The sequence below is a fragment of the Ylistrum balloti genome, unplaced genomic scaffold (assembly GCF_031769215.1).
Source record: "Ylistrum balloti isolate Yb309-2 unplaced genomic scaffold, AGI_CSIRO_Ybal_v1 Utg370042, whole genome shotgun sequence".
Taxonomy (NCBI): domain Eukaryota; kingdom Metazoa; phylum Mollusca; class Bivalvia; order Pectinida; family Pectinidae; genus Ylistrum; species Ylistrum balloti.
In genome coordinates this window covers 321,470-339,621 of record NW_026782099.1, presented here as the reverse complement: position 1 = coordinate 339,621, position 18,152 = coordinate 321,470, and the positions used below count along the sequence as shown (strand labels likewise).

At 34.8% G+C, this 18,152-nt stretch overlaps 1 protein-coding gene across 5 annotated transcripts in view; it reads right to left on the bottom strand.

Moving 5' to 3' along the window:
• LOC132549084 (lysosomal cobalamin transporter ABCD4-like) overlaps nt 1-5,369 on the bottom strand; it is a 38,214-nt gene extending 32,845 nt beyond the window's left edge. For 4 of the 5 annotated variants that reach the window (XM_060212992.1, XM_060212994.1, XM_060212995.1 and 1 more), the window contains exon 1: nt 5,291-5,369. In XM_060212992.1, coding sequence (XP_060068975.1) covers nt 5,291-5,346 — 56 coding nt within the window. In that variant the 5' untranslated portion in view covers nt 5,347-5,369. Of the gene's footprint in view, nt 1-5,133; nt 5,191-5,290 lie in introns of those variants that run through there. The other variant, XM_060212993.1, reaches the window with a different exon arrangement.
• Between the last annotated feature and the right edge of the window lie 12,783 nt (nt 5,370-18,152).

Here is an 18,152-nt window from a genome sequence, read left to right as displayed (position 1 = left end):
TCTCAATGGTTAAGTAATGTAGACACAAGAATTTCTTTTCTGGTCTTGTAGTCTTTGCTTAATGACAAGTTTTAAATAATTTCTATTAAATGTACATATTTTCTGGAAGTCCCAGGTAAAGTTTAAACCAAGTTTCTATAAAAATATTTTGTACATTTTTCAACCACTTGAAATCCATATTTTAATATAATTTCATTAAGTTATACATATTTTTGACAAGTTATTACAGGTAATTAATTTATACCAAAACATAAAAACTCTGCTTTTAGCTTCAATAAGTAAAGGGAATCTCCCCAATTCACCATAAATCATAAAATTTGGTGTACTTCTTCTAATACCTAAAATACGTTTGCAGAATTGTAAATGAAGTTTTTCAATGACACTTAAATTTTCAAAACCCCAAACTTCTACTGAATACAAAAGTATAGGCAACACAAGTGAGTCAAAAATCTTCAACTGAAGGTCTACTGGAAGCTGAATATTTCTTATTTTCTTATAAACGGCAAACATTGCTTTTTTAGACTGTTCCATTAATTTACATTTAGTTTTAAAGTAACTTCCGTTGTAATTAATTTAAACACCCAAATAAGGAAATTCATCAAGAATTTCAATTTCTTCATTACACAATGTAAAATGGAAGGCTGTACGACCTTTTCTCTTTGCAAATATAACAATTTTGGTTTTGTTAGTATTAACATTAAGCTTCCAGGTATTGCAATATACTTCAAAAGTATTAAGAGCAGATTGAAATCCTTCCGCTGTTTCAGACATAATAATAGTGTCGTCTGCATACAGAAGAATAAACAATTTTAAATACATTTCAATGTTTTCACCCAAAGTTCCTATTGTTTGAAGACAATTAACATTATTTTCTGTAAGAAAATCTTCCAGATCATTAAGATAAATTGAGAATAAAAATGGTGATAAATTTTCCCCTTGTTTTACCCCGATATCACAATTGAACATTTCAGACAATTCATGTCTGGTAAAAAATCTTGTGGGTACTTGATGTCATCCCATGTGATGAAGTCAGTGCAAAATTTCTTCTTTAGGAGCTTCTTTACTTGTTTTCTTTGTCTGTCAAAGCTGTCTTTTGTTAACCCCGGAGATTTTGTGAAGTTCCCTCTTGTTAGTATTTCCCTAATAAAAACACGATGAACCCCTATGTTGTGGAAATGTGCAACTAGAGTGCACATTCTGTCAAAGATGTCCCTTGGTGTTGATGTAGTTGTTATGTCGTTCCCGCCTATCTGTATAAATACTGTGTTGGGTTTGTGTCTGGCAACTGTGTTGAGTAGTTCAGGATCCATTCTATCTGTACGAAGTCCCCCCTTCCCACAAAATACTGTGCATACTCCTGGAACGTGAAGATCTCCATCTGAAAACCTCCTTAGTCATTCAATAAAACTGCTTCCAAACAAGACGGTTACTGCCATGATTGTTGTATCACAAAAAATTTTCCCTTCATTTATATGATTTGATAATTATTGACCAATATTATGATTAGCTTGGGATAAGTGTTCACTTTCTTTTTTTAACTTTTATAAACCAATTATTAAAATGATACATTTAGGTGTCATCCAACATCATGTATTCAGCTTCTAATGTGTCATTATCATGAGTGATTGTTTATTAAGGGAAATCAATTCAGGAGTTTATTGATTACTAAATAATAACTGTTAAAGCCATGCATGCACTGTTGTTTGGACAGGTGAGACACTCCTCAGGTGAGCTGTCAGACACTCTTGTTTATTCAAGTGATCACTAATAATTGCTAATAGGTGCGAATTTGTTGTCTGGCAGTACCTGTTGCTTTTATTTAGTGATTAAGTAATCAACACTGATTTTTTGAATACTTTTTAACATGAATGAAAACAATTCAGTAAAAATTATATCATATAAATATGGGCATTTCACTCAGTACAAATCATACCCATTGCAGAACCCTAACAGGTAACATATTGTTCATTTCATAGTGCTTTTTTCAACTGTGTACATAATCAAGGTAAAATATTGATTGTGTTATTTTTGTTTAGACTTTAGTGCTGTCAATTATGTCTGTCCTTGTAGCTGGTGATTCGCAGGCAAAATATTTTGATAGTTATCTTTCTGAAAATGATGGTGCTAAGGTGTTGTTTAGGAGTTATGAGAAAATAGGAAATATTTGGGGATTGATCAGGGATGCTGTGTGTCATCATGATGTGCTGGTTATTCATAGTGGTAAAGACAATCTGTCGGGTGGAGATAGTGTTTCGGATATTCTTAGGTCATTTCAAAGTCTTGTTGAGAAAATTTGGCATGTTCATCCTGATATGCACATAGTGATATCAGGAATTCTTCCAAGAGGGCAAAATTTACATGGGAATGTTTTGGTGAAGCATTCATATTTGGAGGGTATAAATGATAAGGCTAGGCAGATTAACAGGGCTTTGGCAACAATATGTGGCAAATATAGGCAGTTATCATTCATAGGTCATGGATATTTTTCGCAGGGAGGATTGTTGAAGAGGTCATTTTTAAGTAGAGATGGACTGCATCTTAGTGTAGATGGTAGTAGACAGGTTGTGAAAACGATGATGGACTGTGTTTGTTTTGTCAGGAAAAGATTTATTTGGCCTTGTTTAAATTCAATTTGGGATCAAGAGTGTGAAATAGTTACTAGTAGTTCAAAAGAGGAAAGTTAAAAACTGGTTAGTTCAAAACTGGTTAGTTCAAAACTGGTTAGTTCAAAACAGGTTACTTCAAAACAGGTTACTTCAAAACAGGCTAGTTCAAAACAGGTTAGTTCAACTCAGGATAGTTCAAATCAGGAAAGTTCAAAACAGGATTGTTCAAAACAGGATTGTTCAAATCAGGATAGTTCTTATTATTGCAGCTAAGTTATCAATTGGTTTAGATTGTTCTGTGAAAAAAACGTACAATTAATCTGAAACAGTTATGTAAGAATTCACACAAAAAATCTGACAAAAAATCTGGAAGAAAAAGACCTCGTGATCTGGATGTAGAAGTAATACCAGCCCCTGATTCAAAAGTAATGAAATTAGATAATAGTGAAGACTCCATGGACACTGAATGTATAAAATGTATAAAATCTAAGAAAAAGTTACAATTTGATGAACAACCACAAATTAAAACAATAACTCCAAATTCTTACAAACTATTATTGAAAACACAATAAATAACACTCAAATTTCTTCTGAAAGCGTTAGGTCTGAGATTAAAGACCCTTCTGAAATACAAACTATTATTGAAAACACAATAAATAACACTCTAAAAAGGTAAACTTCTGCACACAGTATCTCAGACAGCATTTAATTACTTGTTTAGAAAATCAATCTTTCAAACCTTTCCCACAAATAAAAAATAAATCTAAAGCTGAACCAAAACATAAAACTGTTAAAATTGAATGTAATTGTAGTTGTGGTAAACCAGACTGTATAGAAGACATGATTGGATGTGACTGGACAAAAGGTAAAAAACAGTGTGTAAATTGGAAACATCGGAGTTGTGTAGAAGATTTGACAGAGAAGGGAGACTGGATTTGCGACTTTCATCACATAAAATCTGAATCTGTAGTGTATTATAATTTGATCTCTAGGTAATTTCAGTATTTGATAAAATCCAGTTGCAGATCGGCTCGTCACATCGTAATGTGGCCTATCTTGGATTGAATAAAACTATTTTTGTTACATTCTATTAATTTGGTGGTTTTTTTTGGGAGGGGGGGGGATTGTTGCATATTTTCAGGGTTTCAGGTATATAATTCTTCTTATGGTATATTGTGTTTTTTAGGTGGAGTTTCTGGTATTACTATTTTTGCCATTTTTATATTATCAATAGATCTATAGTTTGTCTCAAAATTATTTGTCACAGTCATTTCGATAGTTTTGGACTAGAAAGGAATGTCATAGAAAGCTGAAATTTGGACACATACTTTCCTATGTGGCAGCATTTTGTTTTCTTTTCAAATTCTGATGTTGTGATCAGTATTTCGACAGTTATGATAAAAAGTATGTTTTACTATAGGACATCCCATTGACTTTCTGAAGAAGTACCGTGTCCCAGAGGAGGCATAACAATATCATTGTCACATTATTTGGCATTAATTCTTAATCATATTGCATAAGCATCATTATTGCCAAATATCAATGTTCTAGGATATTTCTAAGTTGTCTTTTCAAAGACCACTGAAATTTCAGTGACAAAATATTTTGAGACAAACTATAGTGAATTTTTATCAGTAATCAAATTTGGTAATTTTAAAGTATAAAGTTTTTGTTATTTCTATTAGAACACAGAATAAATTATTATTTATTAAAAAAAACCAATATGGACTCTTGGTAGAACTACGTCCCCGTCGTTGAGTCTGGTAACATTTGAAGAAAAAATTCAAATGGCTAAATGTTCTACACAGCAATAATCAAAATGTGCAGGTCATAAGTATGTAGACCTGTCCGAGTTATGTCCCTTCCTGCCACTAGCGTGAGGTAGCAGTACACAGTTTCTCGGTGTGGCCATGGGTGATTTTTTTGCTCATTAGATTACCCCATTATAAAGGTTTTAATTAAAAATGAAAAAAAAAATCCTTTCTAAAATTGGTCCTGTCATGTTAAAGTGGACAATGTGGGGTTTCATTTTTTTCAGGATAATATTTTAGCTTTGTGTTGGAGATTACCATTTGGGCAGTCTCGAATCTGTGTCTACGCACCAAAAACTAGCTTTACAGGAAGTGAAATTTTCATAGTGTTCACATGTGGTCATGTTATGAAGAATTTCCGAGTTGGAATTTGCTGAAATGTAAGTACTTTGTTACCATGACAGTGTTGTTGATTGTAAGATAGGTGTTTAGGATTAAATTTCTCCTAGAAAGTTGTAGTGTTGGGTTGGAATTAGCAGTATTTTTGCATTTTTAGCATTTTTTCAGTAGGTAACCATGACAATCAAATGTCAGAAATCAGAGGAAATTTTTTTTTTACACAAATTTCATCTCTCTACTGTTAATGTAATTGTTATATAGTTTATAAATATATATACATGTAATGATGTATTTTCCATAACCAATCTGCTATACCTGTATATCTCAAACATGACAAATAATTTCAGGAAAAATGCAAATTAACTGTTTACTGCTACCTCAAAATATATAGAAGACATTTCACTTCCGGTTCATCTGGGTTCATGGATAAACGTGACAAGTCTGGAACGAAGTCAATTTAAATGATGTATCATGATTACCAAGTCTTTTGTCAAGATTCTGGAACAGGTAAATGTCACAACCATGCTATCTTACCGGTGCACTTCAGTTGTCTTTTCCAAACCTTTATTCGAACATGAAATCCAACACATGTCTCTGATGATAAACTACACAATGACTTCAGCCGGAAATATCACTGTTCAATGTAGTTGTGAAGCCAAATGCAGGGAGCCTCATTCCGGAATCACGGATAATCCACGGGCGACACAGCAAAGTTCATCACAACAATCTACATGGGCGCCATTTGTAACAGGGTGAAAACACCACGCCAAAGCTTGTTTTCTTATTAATAACATTTATTCAATGCATAAAAAAACCCTAGAAAAGAAACAAAGACAAGCACTTAGTATTGCACACACAACCTCAGGGGACATAACTCTCGCACTGTATAATTACCTATTTTTTTTTCTATTATCTAAATTATGGCAAATACAAATTGTTTACCAACTTTACAATATAATTAGATTATTTAAATTAACATTACTTATACAGTACTGTTATATGATTAAATAATACAAAACACAGAAAACACTTCTATGACTAAATTGTCTTACTTTCCTGAAACATACATATACTATCCATATTTCATATTCATTAACATCGAATATACATTTCAACGTAATAATTTTATATAGTAAACTCACCCTACATATGGTGTAGAGGTTTATAGAGGTTCTCTAATATACACACTTGAAACTATGCTGTCTCCCGCTATCACTCTCCAATTATCTATAAAATTAATACAACTACTTAATACTTGTCATATACCGTTTAACATGACAATAGACAACACAAATTGAGAATTAAAAATATGATCAGGCAACTTTGTAGCACTGCAGATAAACTTCCAAAGAGAAAAATGATACAAGTATTATACTATATACTATATATTCAAAAAATACATTTATTCTACAGGACTAATTTATTGTAATATATATTAAACAATAAATTAACTACAATATTCTGAAATATTAATAAACATATAACTTACCAATTATAATGTATCTCCGTTTCTTTCTAATCAAAAATGCATCTTTCCCCTTGGGAATCTAAATCTGTTCTCCAACAAAGAACTGAATACCGATGTTCAAATCAAGCTTACTTTCCCTCTCAATCAAAATCGTCAATGTCGGTTCACTGGACAGGTCAGTGGCTGTCATTGGTCAAACTTGTGCATGTACATGTATTTACCATATATGGAATTTATACAGGTAATAGTGAGTACAATTCACATCACAAGACATACTTACCTGGCATTCTATAACTAAAAATAAAACATTATAAATATCTGACCCATGTCAGACATATAGACATGTTACCTATTAAAAATACATATAAAGTTAACAACCTGACCCATGTCAGAAGATATAAAATATGCATTTCTGACATTGTCAAAACATGCCCTAGTACGTAGGTAAAATTAAAAAGCATAAATAACACACTGTCACATACTCCCCCCTGTTGAAAAAAATGACCTCCGTGTCATTTACTACTTATTACGGCAAGTACTGCAGTCCTCGCACACTCTGGCATATCCTCAAATGCACGTGTACGGGCAAGCTCAGCAATGTACTCTGCACGTAATAGCCAGTCTGGTCCTTTTGTAGGGGTTTGTATACTCATAAGATATTCACCAGATGTCTGCCACTTTGGTTGTTCTCTGTTTCTTGTTGATCTCCTTGGTTTAGGAACTGGTCTAACTTGTACAGGATCCATCAAATTGGTGTCCTTTCCAGACACCTCTTCACCTGGACATGGTGGCTCTGGATCCTCATGAGATGTGGGAATATCTACATCCTCTATTGGTATTTGGTCGTCACCACTATTCCCATCACCTCCTGTCTCCGCAATCTCATCCTGATCGTCATCAGAGGATTCGGCGACAACAGACTCCTCAGCTAGAGTTGTCTCCTTGGTGCTGGAAGGGGCACACACAACTCTAACTTCAGGAGCAAGAACAACATACATATCCTCAGAGTCTGCATCACTCTCAGTCTCACTGGATTCATCTTTACACACTTCTGTGCATGAATCAACAGTCCTGTTCTTCTTCTCCGTCTTACTAGTTTTGTCTATTACTGATAGTGGCACACTAGAAATGGGAAGTAACAAATTTCTATGCAGTGTGCGAATTCTCCCTTCACCTGTTTCCTTCTTAACTTTAAACACAGGAACATCCTTGTTCAACTGCCCGAGCACAATGTACGCATCCTCCTCCCACTTGTCGGCTAATTTATGGCGTCCATCATGCACCAGAAGTTTTACTAAAACTCGGTCACCGGGTTGGATACAAGAACCTCTTACTCGAGTGTCATAGTTCTTCTTTTGTCTGTCCTTGGAATGACTGGATGCTTCGGCCGCACACTGATATGATAACTTCAACCTCCTCCGAAGAGAATCAACATAATGGGAGTAGGTGGTACTCTTTCCTTCAAGAGATCTATCAATGCCAAATACTAAATCACTAGGCAATCTCGGATGCCTTCCGTACATGAGAAAGAATGGTGTGTGTCCAGTGCTCTCATGTCGAGTGCAGTTATATGCATGGACTAAAGGTCCAATATGTTTATTCCAGTCAGCTTTCTCACTTGGTTCTAGTGTTCCTAACATGTCCATCAACGTACGATTAAATCGTTCACACAACCCATTTCCCATTGGGTGATATGGCGTTGTTCTGGACTTCTTTATTCCTGCTGTCAAACACAATTCTTGGATTACTTTTCCTGTAAAATTGGCTCCTTGGTCTGAATGTATTCTCAAAGGAAAACCATAGTGTATAAAGAATTTGTTGAACAAAACCTCAGCTGTTGTTTTTGCAGACATGTTGCGCGTAGGATAAGCTTGCGCGTATCTAGTAAAATGGTCGGTAAGTACCAATACATACTGGAATCCTCCTTTGGATGTTTCTAAAGACAAAAAGTCAACACATATCACTTCCAATGGTTGGGTAGAAACTATAGGTATCAAAGGTGCTCTCTGGGTAGCATATGGAGTCTTCCTCCGAATGCAACGATGACACTTCTGTATCCATGAATCCACATCCTTTGTCATCCCGGGCCAGAAAAATCTATCTTGAATTAACGACAGTGTTCTGTCTCTTCCCGGATGTCCAACAGAATCATGGAAGTAATGTAGCACTTTGTTGATTAATACAGATGGAACTATCCGCTGACGAACACACTCACCATTTCTCTTGGTAGTACGATAAAGCACACCTCGGTCCAAGACTAAATTTTCAAAATATCTAAGCAGCTTAGACTGATCAAGAGACAAATTACGTCGATGAGGTTTCCTGTTATCTCTGATAGCTGTGATCATTGGTTGTAAGGCTCTATCCTGCCCCTGCTTACTCCTCCATTCCCGCTGGGTCATATGTTCCATATCAGTGATGTCTACATCTTCTAGATCACTCATAGGATCAGAGGTAATAACTTCTGCTCTGTTACCATTCTGTACGCTGGAGCACACAGCTTTAATCGTCTCTCGCTTTATCTCATCTTCAACTTCACTGTCGCTATCGTCGAGTCTGGACAATGCATCCGCATCCATGTTGTTACGGCCTGGTCTGTACTTGATACAAAAATCATATGATGCCAGAGATGCCAGCCACCTGTGTCCTGTTGCGTCTAATTTGGCAGATGATAACACGTATGTAAGAGGATTATTATCGGTCAATACTGTAAATGACGTCCCATATAAATAATCCTGAAACTTATCAGTTATTGCCCACTTGAGCGCAAGAAACTCTAATTTATGCGCAGGATAGTTGCGTTCCGCTCGACTTAATCCTCTGCTAGCATAACTTATAACTACTTTCTTACCATCCTGTTCCTGGTATAAGACTGCACCTAACGCCTTAGAACTTGCATCTGTATGTACTTCAAAAGGCAAAGTCATATCCGGGTAACCAAGTATAGGCGGTGATGTAAGCTTTTCCTTCAGGGTATTGAAAGCTTCTTCTTGATCCTTACCCCAATGCCATGGAACCTCAGTAGAGTTACTGTCTGGCTTCTTTGTTTTCTTTCTGCCTTTCTTCTTAGTCCTAGTACCAGGAAGGAGATCATGTAGTGGCTTGGCAATAGCAGAAAAATTCTTCACAAATTTTCTGTAGTAACCGGCAAATCCTATAAAACTTCTCAATTCATCTGGGTTAGTGGGTGTCTTCCATTCTAAGATCTTCTTAGTCTTTTCTGGATCAACTTCAACACCATCTTCGGATACAATGAATCCTAAATACTTCACTTTCGACTGGAATAGTGAACACTTCTTTGGTGAAAGTTTTAATCCATGTTCTCTGAGTCTCTGTAGTACTTTTCCAAGTCGTTCCAAATGCTCCTCATAAGTTCCAGAGAAAACTATTAGGTCATCTAAGTGAATAAAACAGATGGATCCAATATACTCACCCAGGCACTCTTCCATCAAGCGTTGATAGGTAGCCAGTGCGTTCACCAACCCAAAGGGCAATCTGTTAAACTCCCATAATCCTAAGAGACCAACAGTGAATGCTGTCCTGACTTTGTGCTCTTCTAACACCTCAACCTGATGGTATCCGCTTTTCATATCCAACACGGTAAAATATTTAGAGCCATGCAGAGCGTCAAGGATCTCCTCAATTCTTGGTAATGCATAACTATCCCGTACTGTCTTGGTATTCAGTTGACGATAGTCAACACACATTCTCAGACTGCCATCTCGCTTCCTCGCCATTACAACACAGGATGACCAAGGTGAATGGGATTTACGTATCACACCACAAGCTGCCAACTGCCGTAAATGATCTCGAACCTCCTCAAGTATTGCAGGTGGTATTCGTCGATAACGGTGCCGAAATGGTGTAGTATCTGTTAGATCCACTCTATGTTGAACATCTGTGCAATGTCCTAAATCCAGGTCGCTTCTGGCAAACACATCCTTAAAATCTTCAAGTAACGAATGAACTTTCTCAACTTCACTAGCATCAAGGTCAACATCATTCAAATTCAGTAACTGAATAAACTCTGTATCACTAGCTGAAGGCAAAGTTTCCACAGATCCTTCTGTTTTCACCGGTTGTAACTCACAAATAATGGTTTTAGGTGCTAACATCACATTCCTTGTGGTCACATTTGAAATAGTAACAGGAATATATCCACAGTCCTTATAATCATAATGAACAAGTCCTGGAGTGATGTCCAAATCAGAATCCAGTCCTGAAAAGGTAGTGGGTTGTATCAAGGCACATGTGGGAAAATAATCCACTTTCTTATCAATGTATCCTTGAATTGTGACCTTAGAATTAGATGGAATACTTACCATACTATGTTCTGCACTCTTTACAATACCGATACACCAATTCTTCCTGGCAAGTTCACGGTCTCTCAAGGTTTTACATCTGCATGCCATATACCAAGGGGCATCAAAGTTCATTGTTTGAAGGAACCTCTCACCAAAATTATCCTTGCACAACTTAACATTGGTAGGACCCCGGATGTGAGACTGCACTTCTGTTTCTGATGATATCACTAAATCACAGATAGCTTGACTTAATCCGTTTCCTATATTCTCTACCCTTCTTAGTCATTTTTTCACGATTAACACTAGTTGTTGCCATCTTGTACCTTATCAAATGCCTGCTTCCATGTTTACCTGGGGTGTATCGGTTGATAATTACCATCCATGCCGATCACACTTTCATTTCATGGACGTCACGGCACTTCCGCTATGGTAGCCCCAAAAGTAAACATAAAGGCCCAAAGAGAACACCCCCCTCCCCTGCCTTTGGCATGGGTAGTCTTTGTATGTATACATGTGGCTATTAGTTAGTCCAGTGGGTGTCATTCACTGTGATTGTTTACTGCAAGTCTTCACTGTTATCTATTGATTGTTTCATGTCCAAATCAAAGCTGAAAAATGCTTTAAAGCAGATTAAATGTTCAGTTAATATTAAAATTTGGTAATTAAAAAAAAAAAATTTAAATTCTACGAAAAAAAATGAAGTTGTAATTTGAAATTGAAAAACTTTTTTGTATAGGTATATGTAGGAATTATTCACGTTTATATACCAATTTACAGAACTGAAATATCTTAATAATTGCAAAATCTGTTTCATTTTTCCTGACGCTTGGTGTCTGTGATATGTACAGCAAAGTGTATGTAAAGCTGAGTTAAAATCTCAGTCTGAGAGGGGTTTTTCAATTCTTCATAACTCCTGTTTTATTTGACCTACGCTGATTCTGTTTACGCCGAAATGTTTGAAATAGCTCACAGTTGATCAAATTTTTTTTTTTAAATTTAAAAAAAAAGTGTCTTATAATAGGACTAAGACCACAATTAAATACTTCCGGGTTCAGTACCCACGAATGAAGTCCCTAAAAAATGTATGTATATTTGGGAAAAAAATAATATGTCTCTTTGAATTGGATTTTTGCCTATAAATTTGCAGTAGATGTGTTATAGAGATGATAATCTAGCTGTCAGTGTGTAAATCATTCATATTGAACATGTATTTTGTGCTGCAGGATCCGGTGTAAAAAGTCCTGTTTTCACCTTTACCCCTGACCCGGATGTATATAATTGACGTTGGTGACACATATGGAGGTATATCTCCAGAAAATGCCCAACGTGATGGGTTGAAACTTTTACATTTTGCTTCTCAGATGTTGATCTTGGCCAGGTGAAATGGAAATTTGCAGATGAAACTTTGGGACTTATTTATGAATTTTAATGTTACAATGAAACATATAGTGAAATTAATTGTGGTCTTAGTCCTTATGTCACCGGAAGTACTTATGCGTGAAATGGGTCTATTACAGTCCGGTATTGCACGGTGTCGCCAGGGACTGCTCGGTACCGGTTTCTACTTTTGGAAACATGAGCTCGCGAACAGCAGCTTTTTCTTCGAAGACGGGGTTCATCTTAACAGAGTTAGAACCAAAATGTTTTTCTTCAGTGCCGTGGCTGCAGTTCAACGATACATCTAAACCGTCTCATAGAAGTTAAACAAAAAAACACTAATTCTCCAAAAAGTGCTCCATTGACGCTCAAGTTATTATTATTATCTATATTTCCTCTAAATATGAAGATTTACAAAGACAACTATATAAACAGCAATAAATTACATAAATTTACACACGTACACACCAACACGCACATACATATATATACAGTTACAATATGTTTTGATAGTTAATTAGAGGTATTTCACTACTTTCAACACATTTTCAAGATATAAGGTTTTGGTACTTATATGTACAAGAAAAACAGATTACTGATAATAGCTTTTCAACATTTGACATACATATGATATAGCGCCTAATCTGAAATGTTCCATTTTCTCTGAAGATAAATCATACTTTAATAGACTGCCTAACAGAGCATTAGTTAATTCGAAATCCGATAAGTTATGTATATGGACACTGAATTGAATATCTGACATGTTAATAACATAGCACCATAATTCGTCTCTAATGCATGCATTTGCATCACAATTTAGAACAATATGAGTTATAGAATCATTGTAAAATTTTCCACAAACATGGCACAATTCCGTATTGGTAGACCTGCGAGAGGTTACACACCATCTTAAAATACAATGTATAGATCTAGAGTACTGAGGATATTTTGCAGCAAGTTTCCATAAGCAATGTGACTCTAGCTTGTTATGAATCGACGCGAACCGGAAGAAGTCACTGTCATTTGACATTCTTTGTTTCAATTCATTTTCTTCAAATATATATACGTACTTATTTACCAATGTTTTCCACTGTCGTTTACCAGGTAACGAGCCCGTTCTTATACAATCTGAAAAAATACCATACAATGTATATTTGCGTAGGATCCGTGCAATATCTGGTATGAACCCACTTTGTTTTGCAGTACTCGTATTAAACATAAAAAATCTAGTGGCAAATATTTTATATACCAAAGTGCTAATGTTCATACTATATATTCGCCTCAAAAATAGTAACTTTCTTATATCAATATAAGCTTCAATAGATGTCCAACCTAATAATGAGTTACACATATCGGTTCTCGTCCTTTTTTCAAAACCTTGGATGGATTTAACAATAAACTTTTGTGCTCTTTCTAACATGGCTATTTCAGCTTTTGAGAGTATCCATAGTTCACAACCATACAACGCAGACGGATACACTTTAATCTTAACCAGTTTAGCTACAGTTAGAGGGTTAAGTGCACTGGGGTGAGCACCAGATTTAAGGAGAGACATGGTACCAGATTTTAAATTGTTGCAAGCTCTTTCTGTTCTTTCAGTTGAATTACATCTACCGTTTAACAGTATACCTACATGTCTAATTTCACTAACTACCGACAGAACACAATTGTTTAACGTGGGACAAGTGTCAGATTTAGATGTTCGGAAAAAAAAACAAACCAACTACATATACAAAAAAATAATATACGATTTATTGGACACACAATGGCTTATATACAATACACAAGATGACATACACACTCAAACCACACATTCACTTTACTAGATAAACAAACAAATAAAGTTCATAAAGTCTATGGCCATACATGGAAACATCCCAACACAGCACAGCTCAGTACAGCTTCCGATACTCACGAGGGCGAATCCCGCGCAGTAATCACCTCAGAGAACCATAGAAAGTGTTCCTCCCAGAATACACAAAGTGTACCTTCCTGTCGACAGGTCTGACAAGTAAATTGCCTTGTACAAAGACATGTATGGACGCAACTGCGCCTCTATGGGTGGAGGTCTAAAGCGTCTACACGTATATCACTGGGTCGTCCACGGCGTAAGACGGCCGCTCCGGATCATGAATGAACGTCACTCCGACCTGCCTGAAATACGGCGACATGAAACTCCCTGTGGCTGACCAAATGACCAATGCCATAAACTGGTCCTGCTGCCGAAGTACACAGTCTCGATAGGTCCTGTGTGGAGTTGACTCAGCTCGTCATGGAGAGCTTTAAAACAGACACAAACATAACATTTACATACCAACCATGCATGCATGCATGCTCACGGCTTCCATACATTAATTTTCACATTATAGACTGTATAAGGCAATACAATATATTACTCACATTTAAACACAAATTAACATTCCTATTCCCTACATACTATATAACTATCTATAAACTGAAACTTTACCAGCGTGTCGGTCCAATTAAACATAAAACTTCCTTACGACTAATAACACTATGGCATCTCAAGGCTTCCGTAGTTTTAAACAACGGTCAAAATCACTATCTGAATTTGACGTTAAAATAACACATTAATAAGTGATCACCAATTACACTATAAATACAAGGTTCATGACATGATATAACCACGTTCTATTACAGTTACACATAATTAAAATGACCAAATACAAACAACAAAATGTAACTTTATACAATCATACACTACACCTAATCAATCGTCACGCTTGATTGGACCGCACGTCAATATAATCAAAATAAATGTATTTGAACTGGTATAAAGACAATAAGAAATCAGATTAATGAACAGAAATATAAGGAAAGTATTAGTAACTTACCATGGTCTGTATTCCATGCCTGTATATATATCCATGTATGAGATTCCTCTGCTACAGGTGTCTATCACAACTTCGCCATTGTACCTCGCTTACCCGTAGCCTTCCGGTTTAATCCTGTTTGTTCCAAAACTGAAAAAAATCTATGTCCTGACATATATCGTCTGCTTGAGTACACTTTTGTACACTGCACAGAAGGAAATTTGGAGTTGTTCATTTTAAATGTAAACTATACATTTGTACATGCCCATGGATTGGAGAGTTATTATTTTTCTATCACCCAACAGATTTTCTCATTTTTCCTAAAAAAAAAAGAGATACTAAAAGTACACTTTATGCATTTTATATTCTGTATAACTGTAGGTATATACATGTACATGTTAAATTACACACACTACTTATGCACACATGGTCAATGTATCCTGACTTTTGTCAAATTATTTAACACACAAAATATGTCAAGTGTCAAACTACTAAGTCATGAAAACTTAGACAACAATCTGAAATACATAAAGCCTATGGACACACAATAATTAATGATAAATAAGTCATATATCTGTTATGTCTATGGTATTGTCTTTAAACACTAGAGCTATGTCTATATATACAGAAAAAGATAAATCTAGTTGGTACATTTAGATTTTAGAATCTGGCGCAAGCTGCTTGATTTTTTTCTACATGTCTACTTGAAACATCAAAACACCCAAAAACTACCCAAAAACACCCAAAAACTACCCCAAACACACAATTAACAACAACAACAAAACAAAAACAAAACTAGAACGAGTTTTTCTTATTTGTCGGCGTTTTGAAAAGATCAAAGAAAATTTTGAAAATGGCGTACAGCGGAAATGGTAAACGTTTCAGAAGAACTGAAAACACTAAATTCATCGGAAGGACGTTCTGCATTGAACTGAAGAAGAAAATTTCAAGAAAATTCAAAATTGAAAAAAAAAAAAATTTACCCAACAGCGAGCTTTTATTCGACATGTTTTCTGATAACATGTCATGACAAAAATTTAGATAGGAAATTTATTACAAATAATATTATTGCACAAACTCTGTACAATCAATGGTTTTCGAGATATTGCCGTTTTTAAGTTTTTAAGTTATGACGTCATGGCGGCCATATTAGATTTCTGACCTACTTAAAAAAACTGGCATCGACAACTTCATATACGTATCTACATACAGGTGAATAGACAGTATGTCTAGCTTTTACAATTTAAAAGATTACGAACCCACAAAATTGGAATAAGAATAATAATAATAAGAAACCGAACAAAAACAATAGGTCTTTTCACAAGGTAGTGAAAAGCCCGAATAAGAAACATAACAAAAACAATAACCAGTTAGTGAAAAGCTCTAATAATAAGAAACCGAACAAAAACAATAGGTCTTTTCACAAGTTAGTGAAAAGCCCTAATAAGAAACCGAACAAAAACAATAGGTCTTTTCACCAGTTAGTGAAAAGCTCTAATAATAAGAAACCGAACAAAAACAATAGGTCTTTTCACAAGTTAGTGAAAAGCTCTAATAATAAGAAACCGAACAAAAACAATAGGTCTTTTCACAAGTTAGTGAAAAGCTCTAATAATAAGAAACCGAACAAAAACAATAGGTCTTTTCACAAGTTAGTGAAAACCCCTTATAATAAGAAACCGAACAAAAACAATAGGTCTTTTCACAAGTTAGTGAAAAGCTCTAATAATAAGAAACCGAACAAAAACAATAGGTCTTTTCACAAGTTAGTGAAAAGCCCAAATAAGAAACATAACAAAAACAATAGGTCTTTTCACAAGTTAGTGAAAAGCTCTAAAATAAGAAACTCTAATAATAAGAAACCGAACAAAAACAATAGGTCTTTTCACTTTTCAGTTAGTGAAAAGCTCTAATAATAAGAAACCGAACAAAAACAAGGTCTTTTCACAAGTTAGTGAAAAGCTTTTCACAAAAACAATAGTTTTTCACAAGTGAAAAGCTTCTTTTCACAAGTTAGTGAAAAGCTCTAATAATAAGAAACCGAACAAAAACAATAGGTCTTTTCACAAGTTAGTGAAAAGCTCTAATAATAAGAAACCGAACAAAAACAATAGGTCTTTTCACAAGTTAGTGAAAAGCCCTAATAATAATAATAATAAGAAACCGAACAAAAACAATAGGTCTTTTCACAAGTTAGTGAAAACCCCTTATAATAAGAAACCGAACAAAAACAATAGGTCTTTTCACAAGTTAGTGAAAAGCTCTAATAATAAGAAACCGAACAAAAACAATAGGTCTTTTCACAAGTTAGTGAAAAGCTCTAATAATAAGAAACCGAACAAAAACAATAGGTCTTTTCACCAGTTAGTGAAAAGCCCTAATAATAAGAAACCGAACAAAAACAATAGGTCTTTTCACAAGTTAGTGAAAAGCTCTAATAATAAGAAACCGAACAAAAACAATAGGTCTTTTCACAAGTTAGTGAAAAGCTCTAATAATAAGAAACCGAACAACAAGTTAGTGAAAAGCAATAGGTCTTTTCACAAGTTAGTGAAAAGCTCGAAACAAACAAAAACAATAGGTCTTTTCACAAGTTAGTGAAAAGCTTTTCACTTAGTGAAAAGCTCTAATAATAAGAAACATAACAAAAAAACAATAGGTCTTTTCACAAGTTAGTGAAAAGCCCAAATTAACAAAAACAATAGGTCTTTTCACAAGGTGAAAACCCCTTATAATAAGAACAAAAACAATAGGTCTTTTCACAAGTTAGTGAAAAGCTCTAATAATAAGAAACCGAACAAAAACAATAGGTCTTTTCACAAGTTAGTGAAAAGCTCTACTTTGGATATACATGTATACGCACAAATTGTATGCGTTTTCTAACTTTGTAAATTTGTTGAACCAAATATATATATTAGAATCGACTACAAGATGTAAAACCGTGTCTCTTTATTGTGTGTGAGTATGTGTGTGTATTTTTTTTGTACGTGATGGTCGGCAATTACCAAACACTTCATCAATACATGTACCGTATTGTGAATTTGTGAGACAGGTCTATTACATAAAAATCGGACAATTTTACTCTTAGTGGCTTAGAGATTTGGACACTTACTACATTTAATTTGTGCAAGACCTACTGAATAGCGTTGCTCATCACAAAAAAATATGACGCAATATTTATATAATGAAATTTTATTAACATTACATTGATACAGTTCATTATACAAAGTTGAATGGATTAACATATTGGCTCTGATATGCTAAAACTGAAAATGAAGACAAATGTAAATAAAATGATAATGATAAAAATCCGTTTAAAACATCACAATGAACGTATAAAATACAATGTAAATCTAAATGTCAATGGCTGAAATATAACTAAAATATACTTGGATAATATATAAATAGGTCAC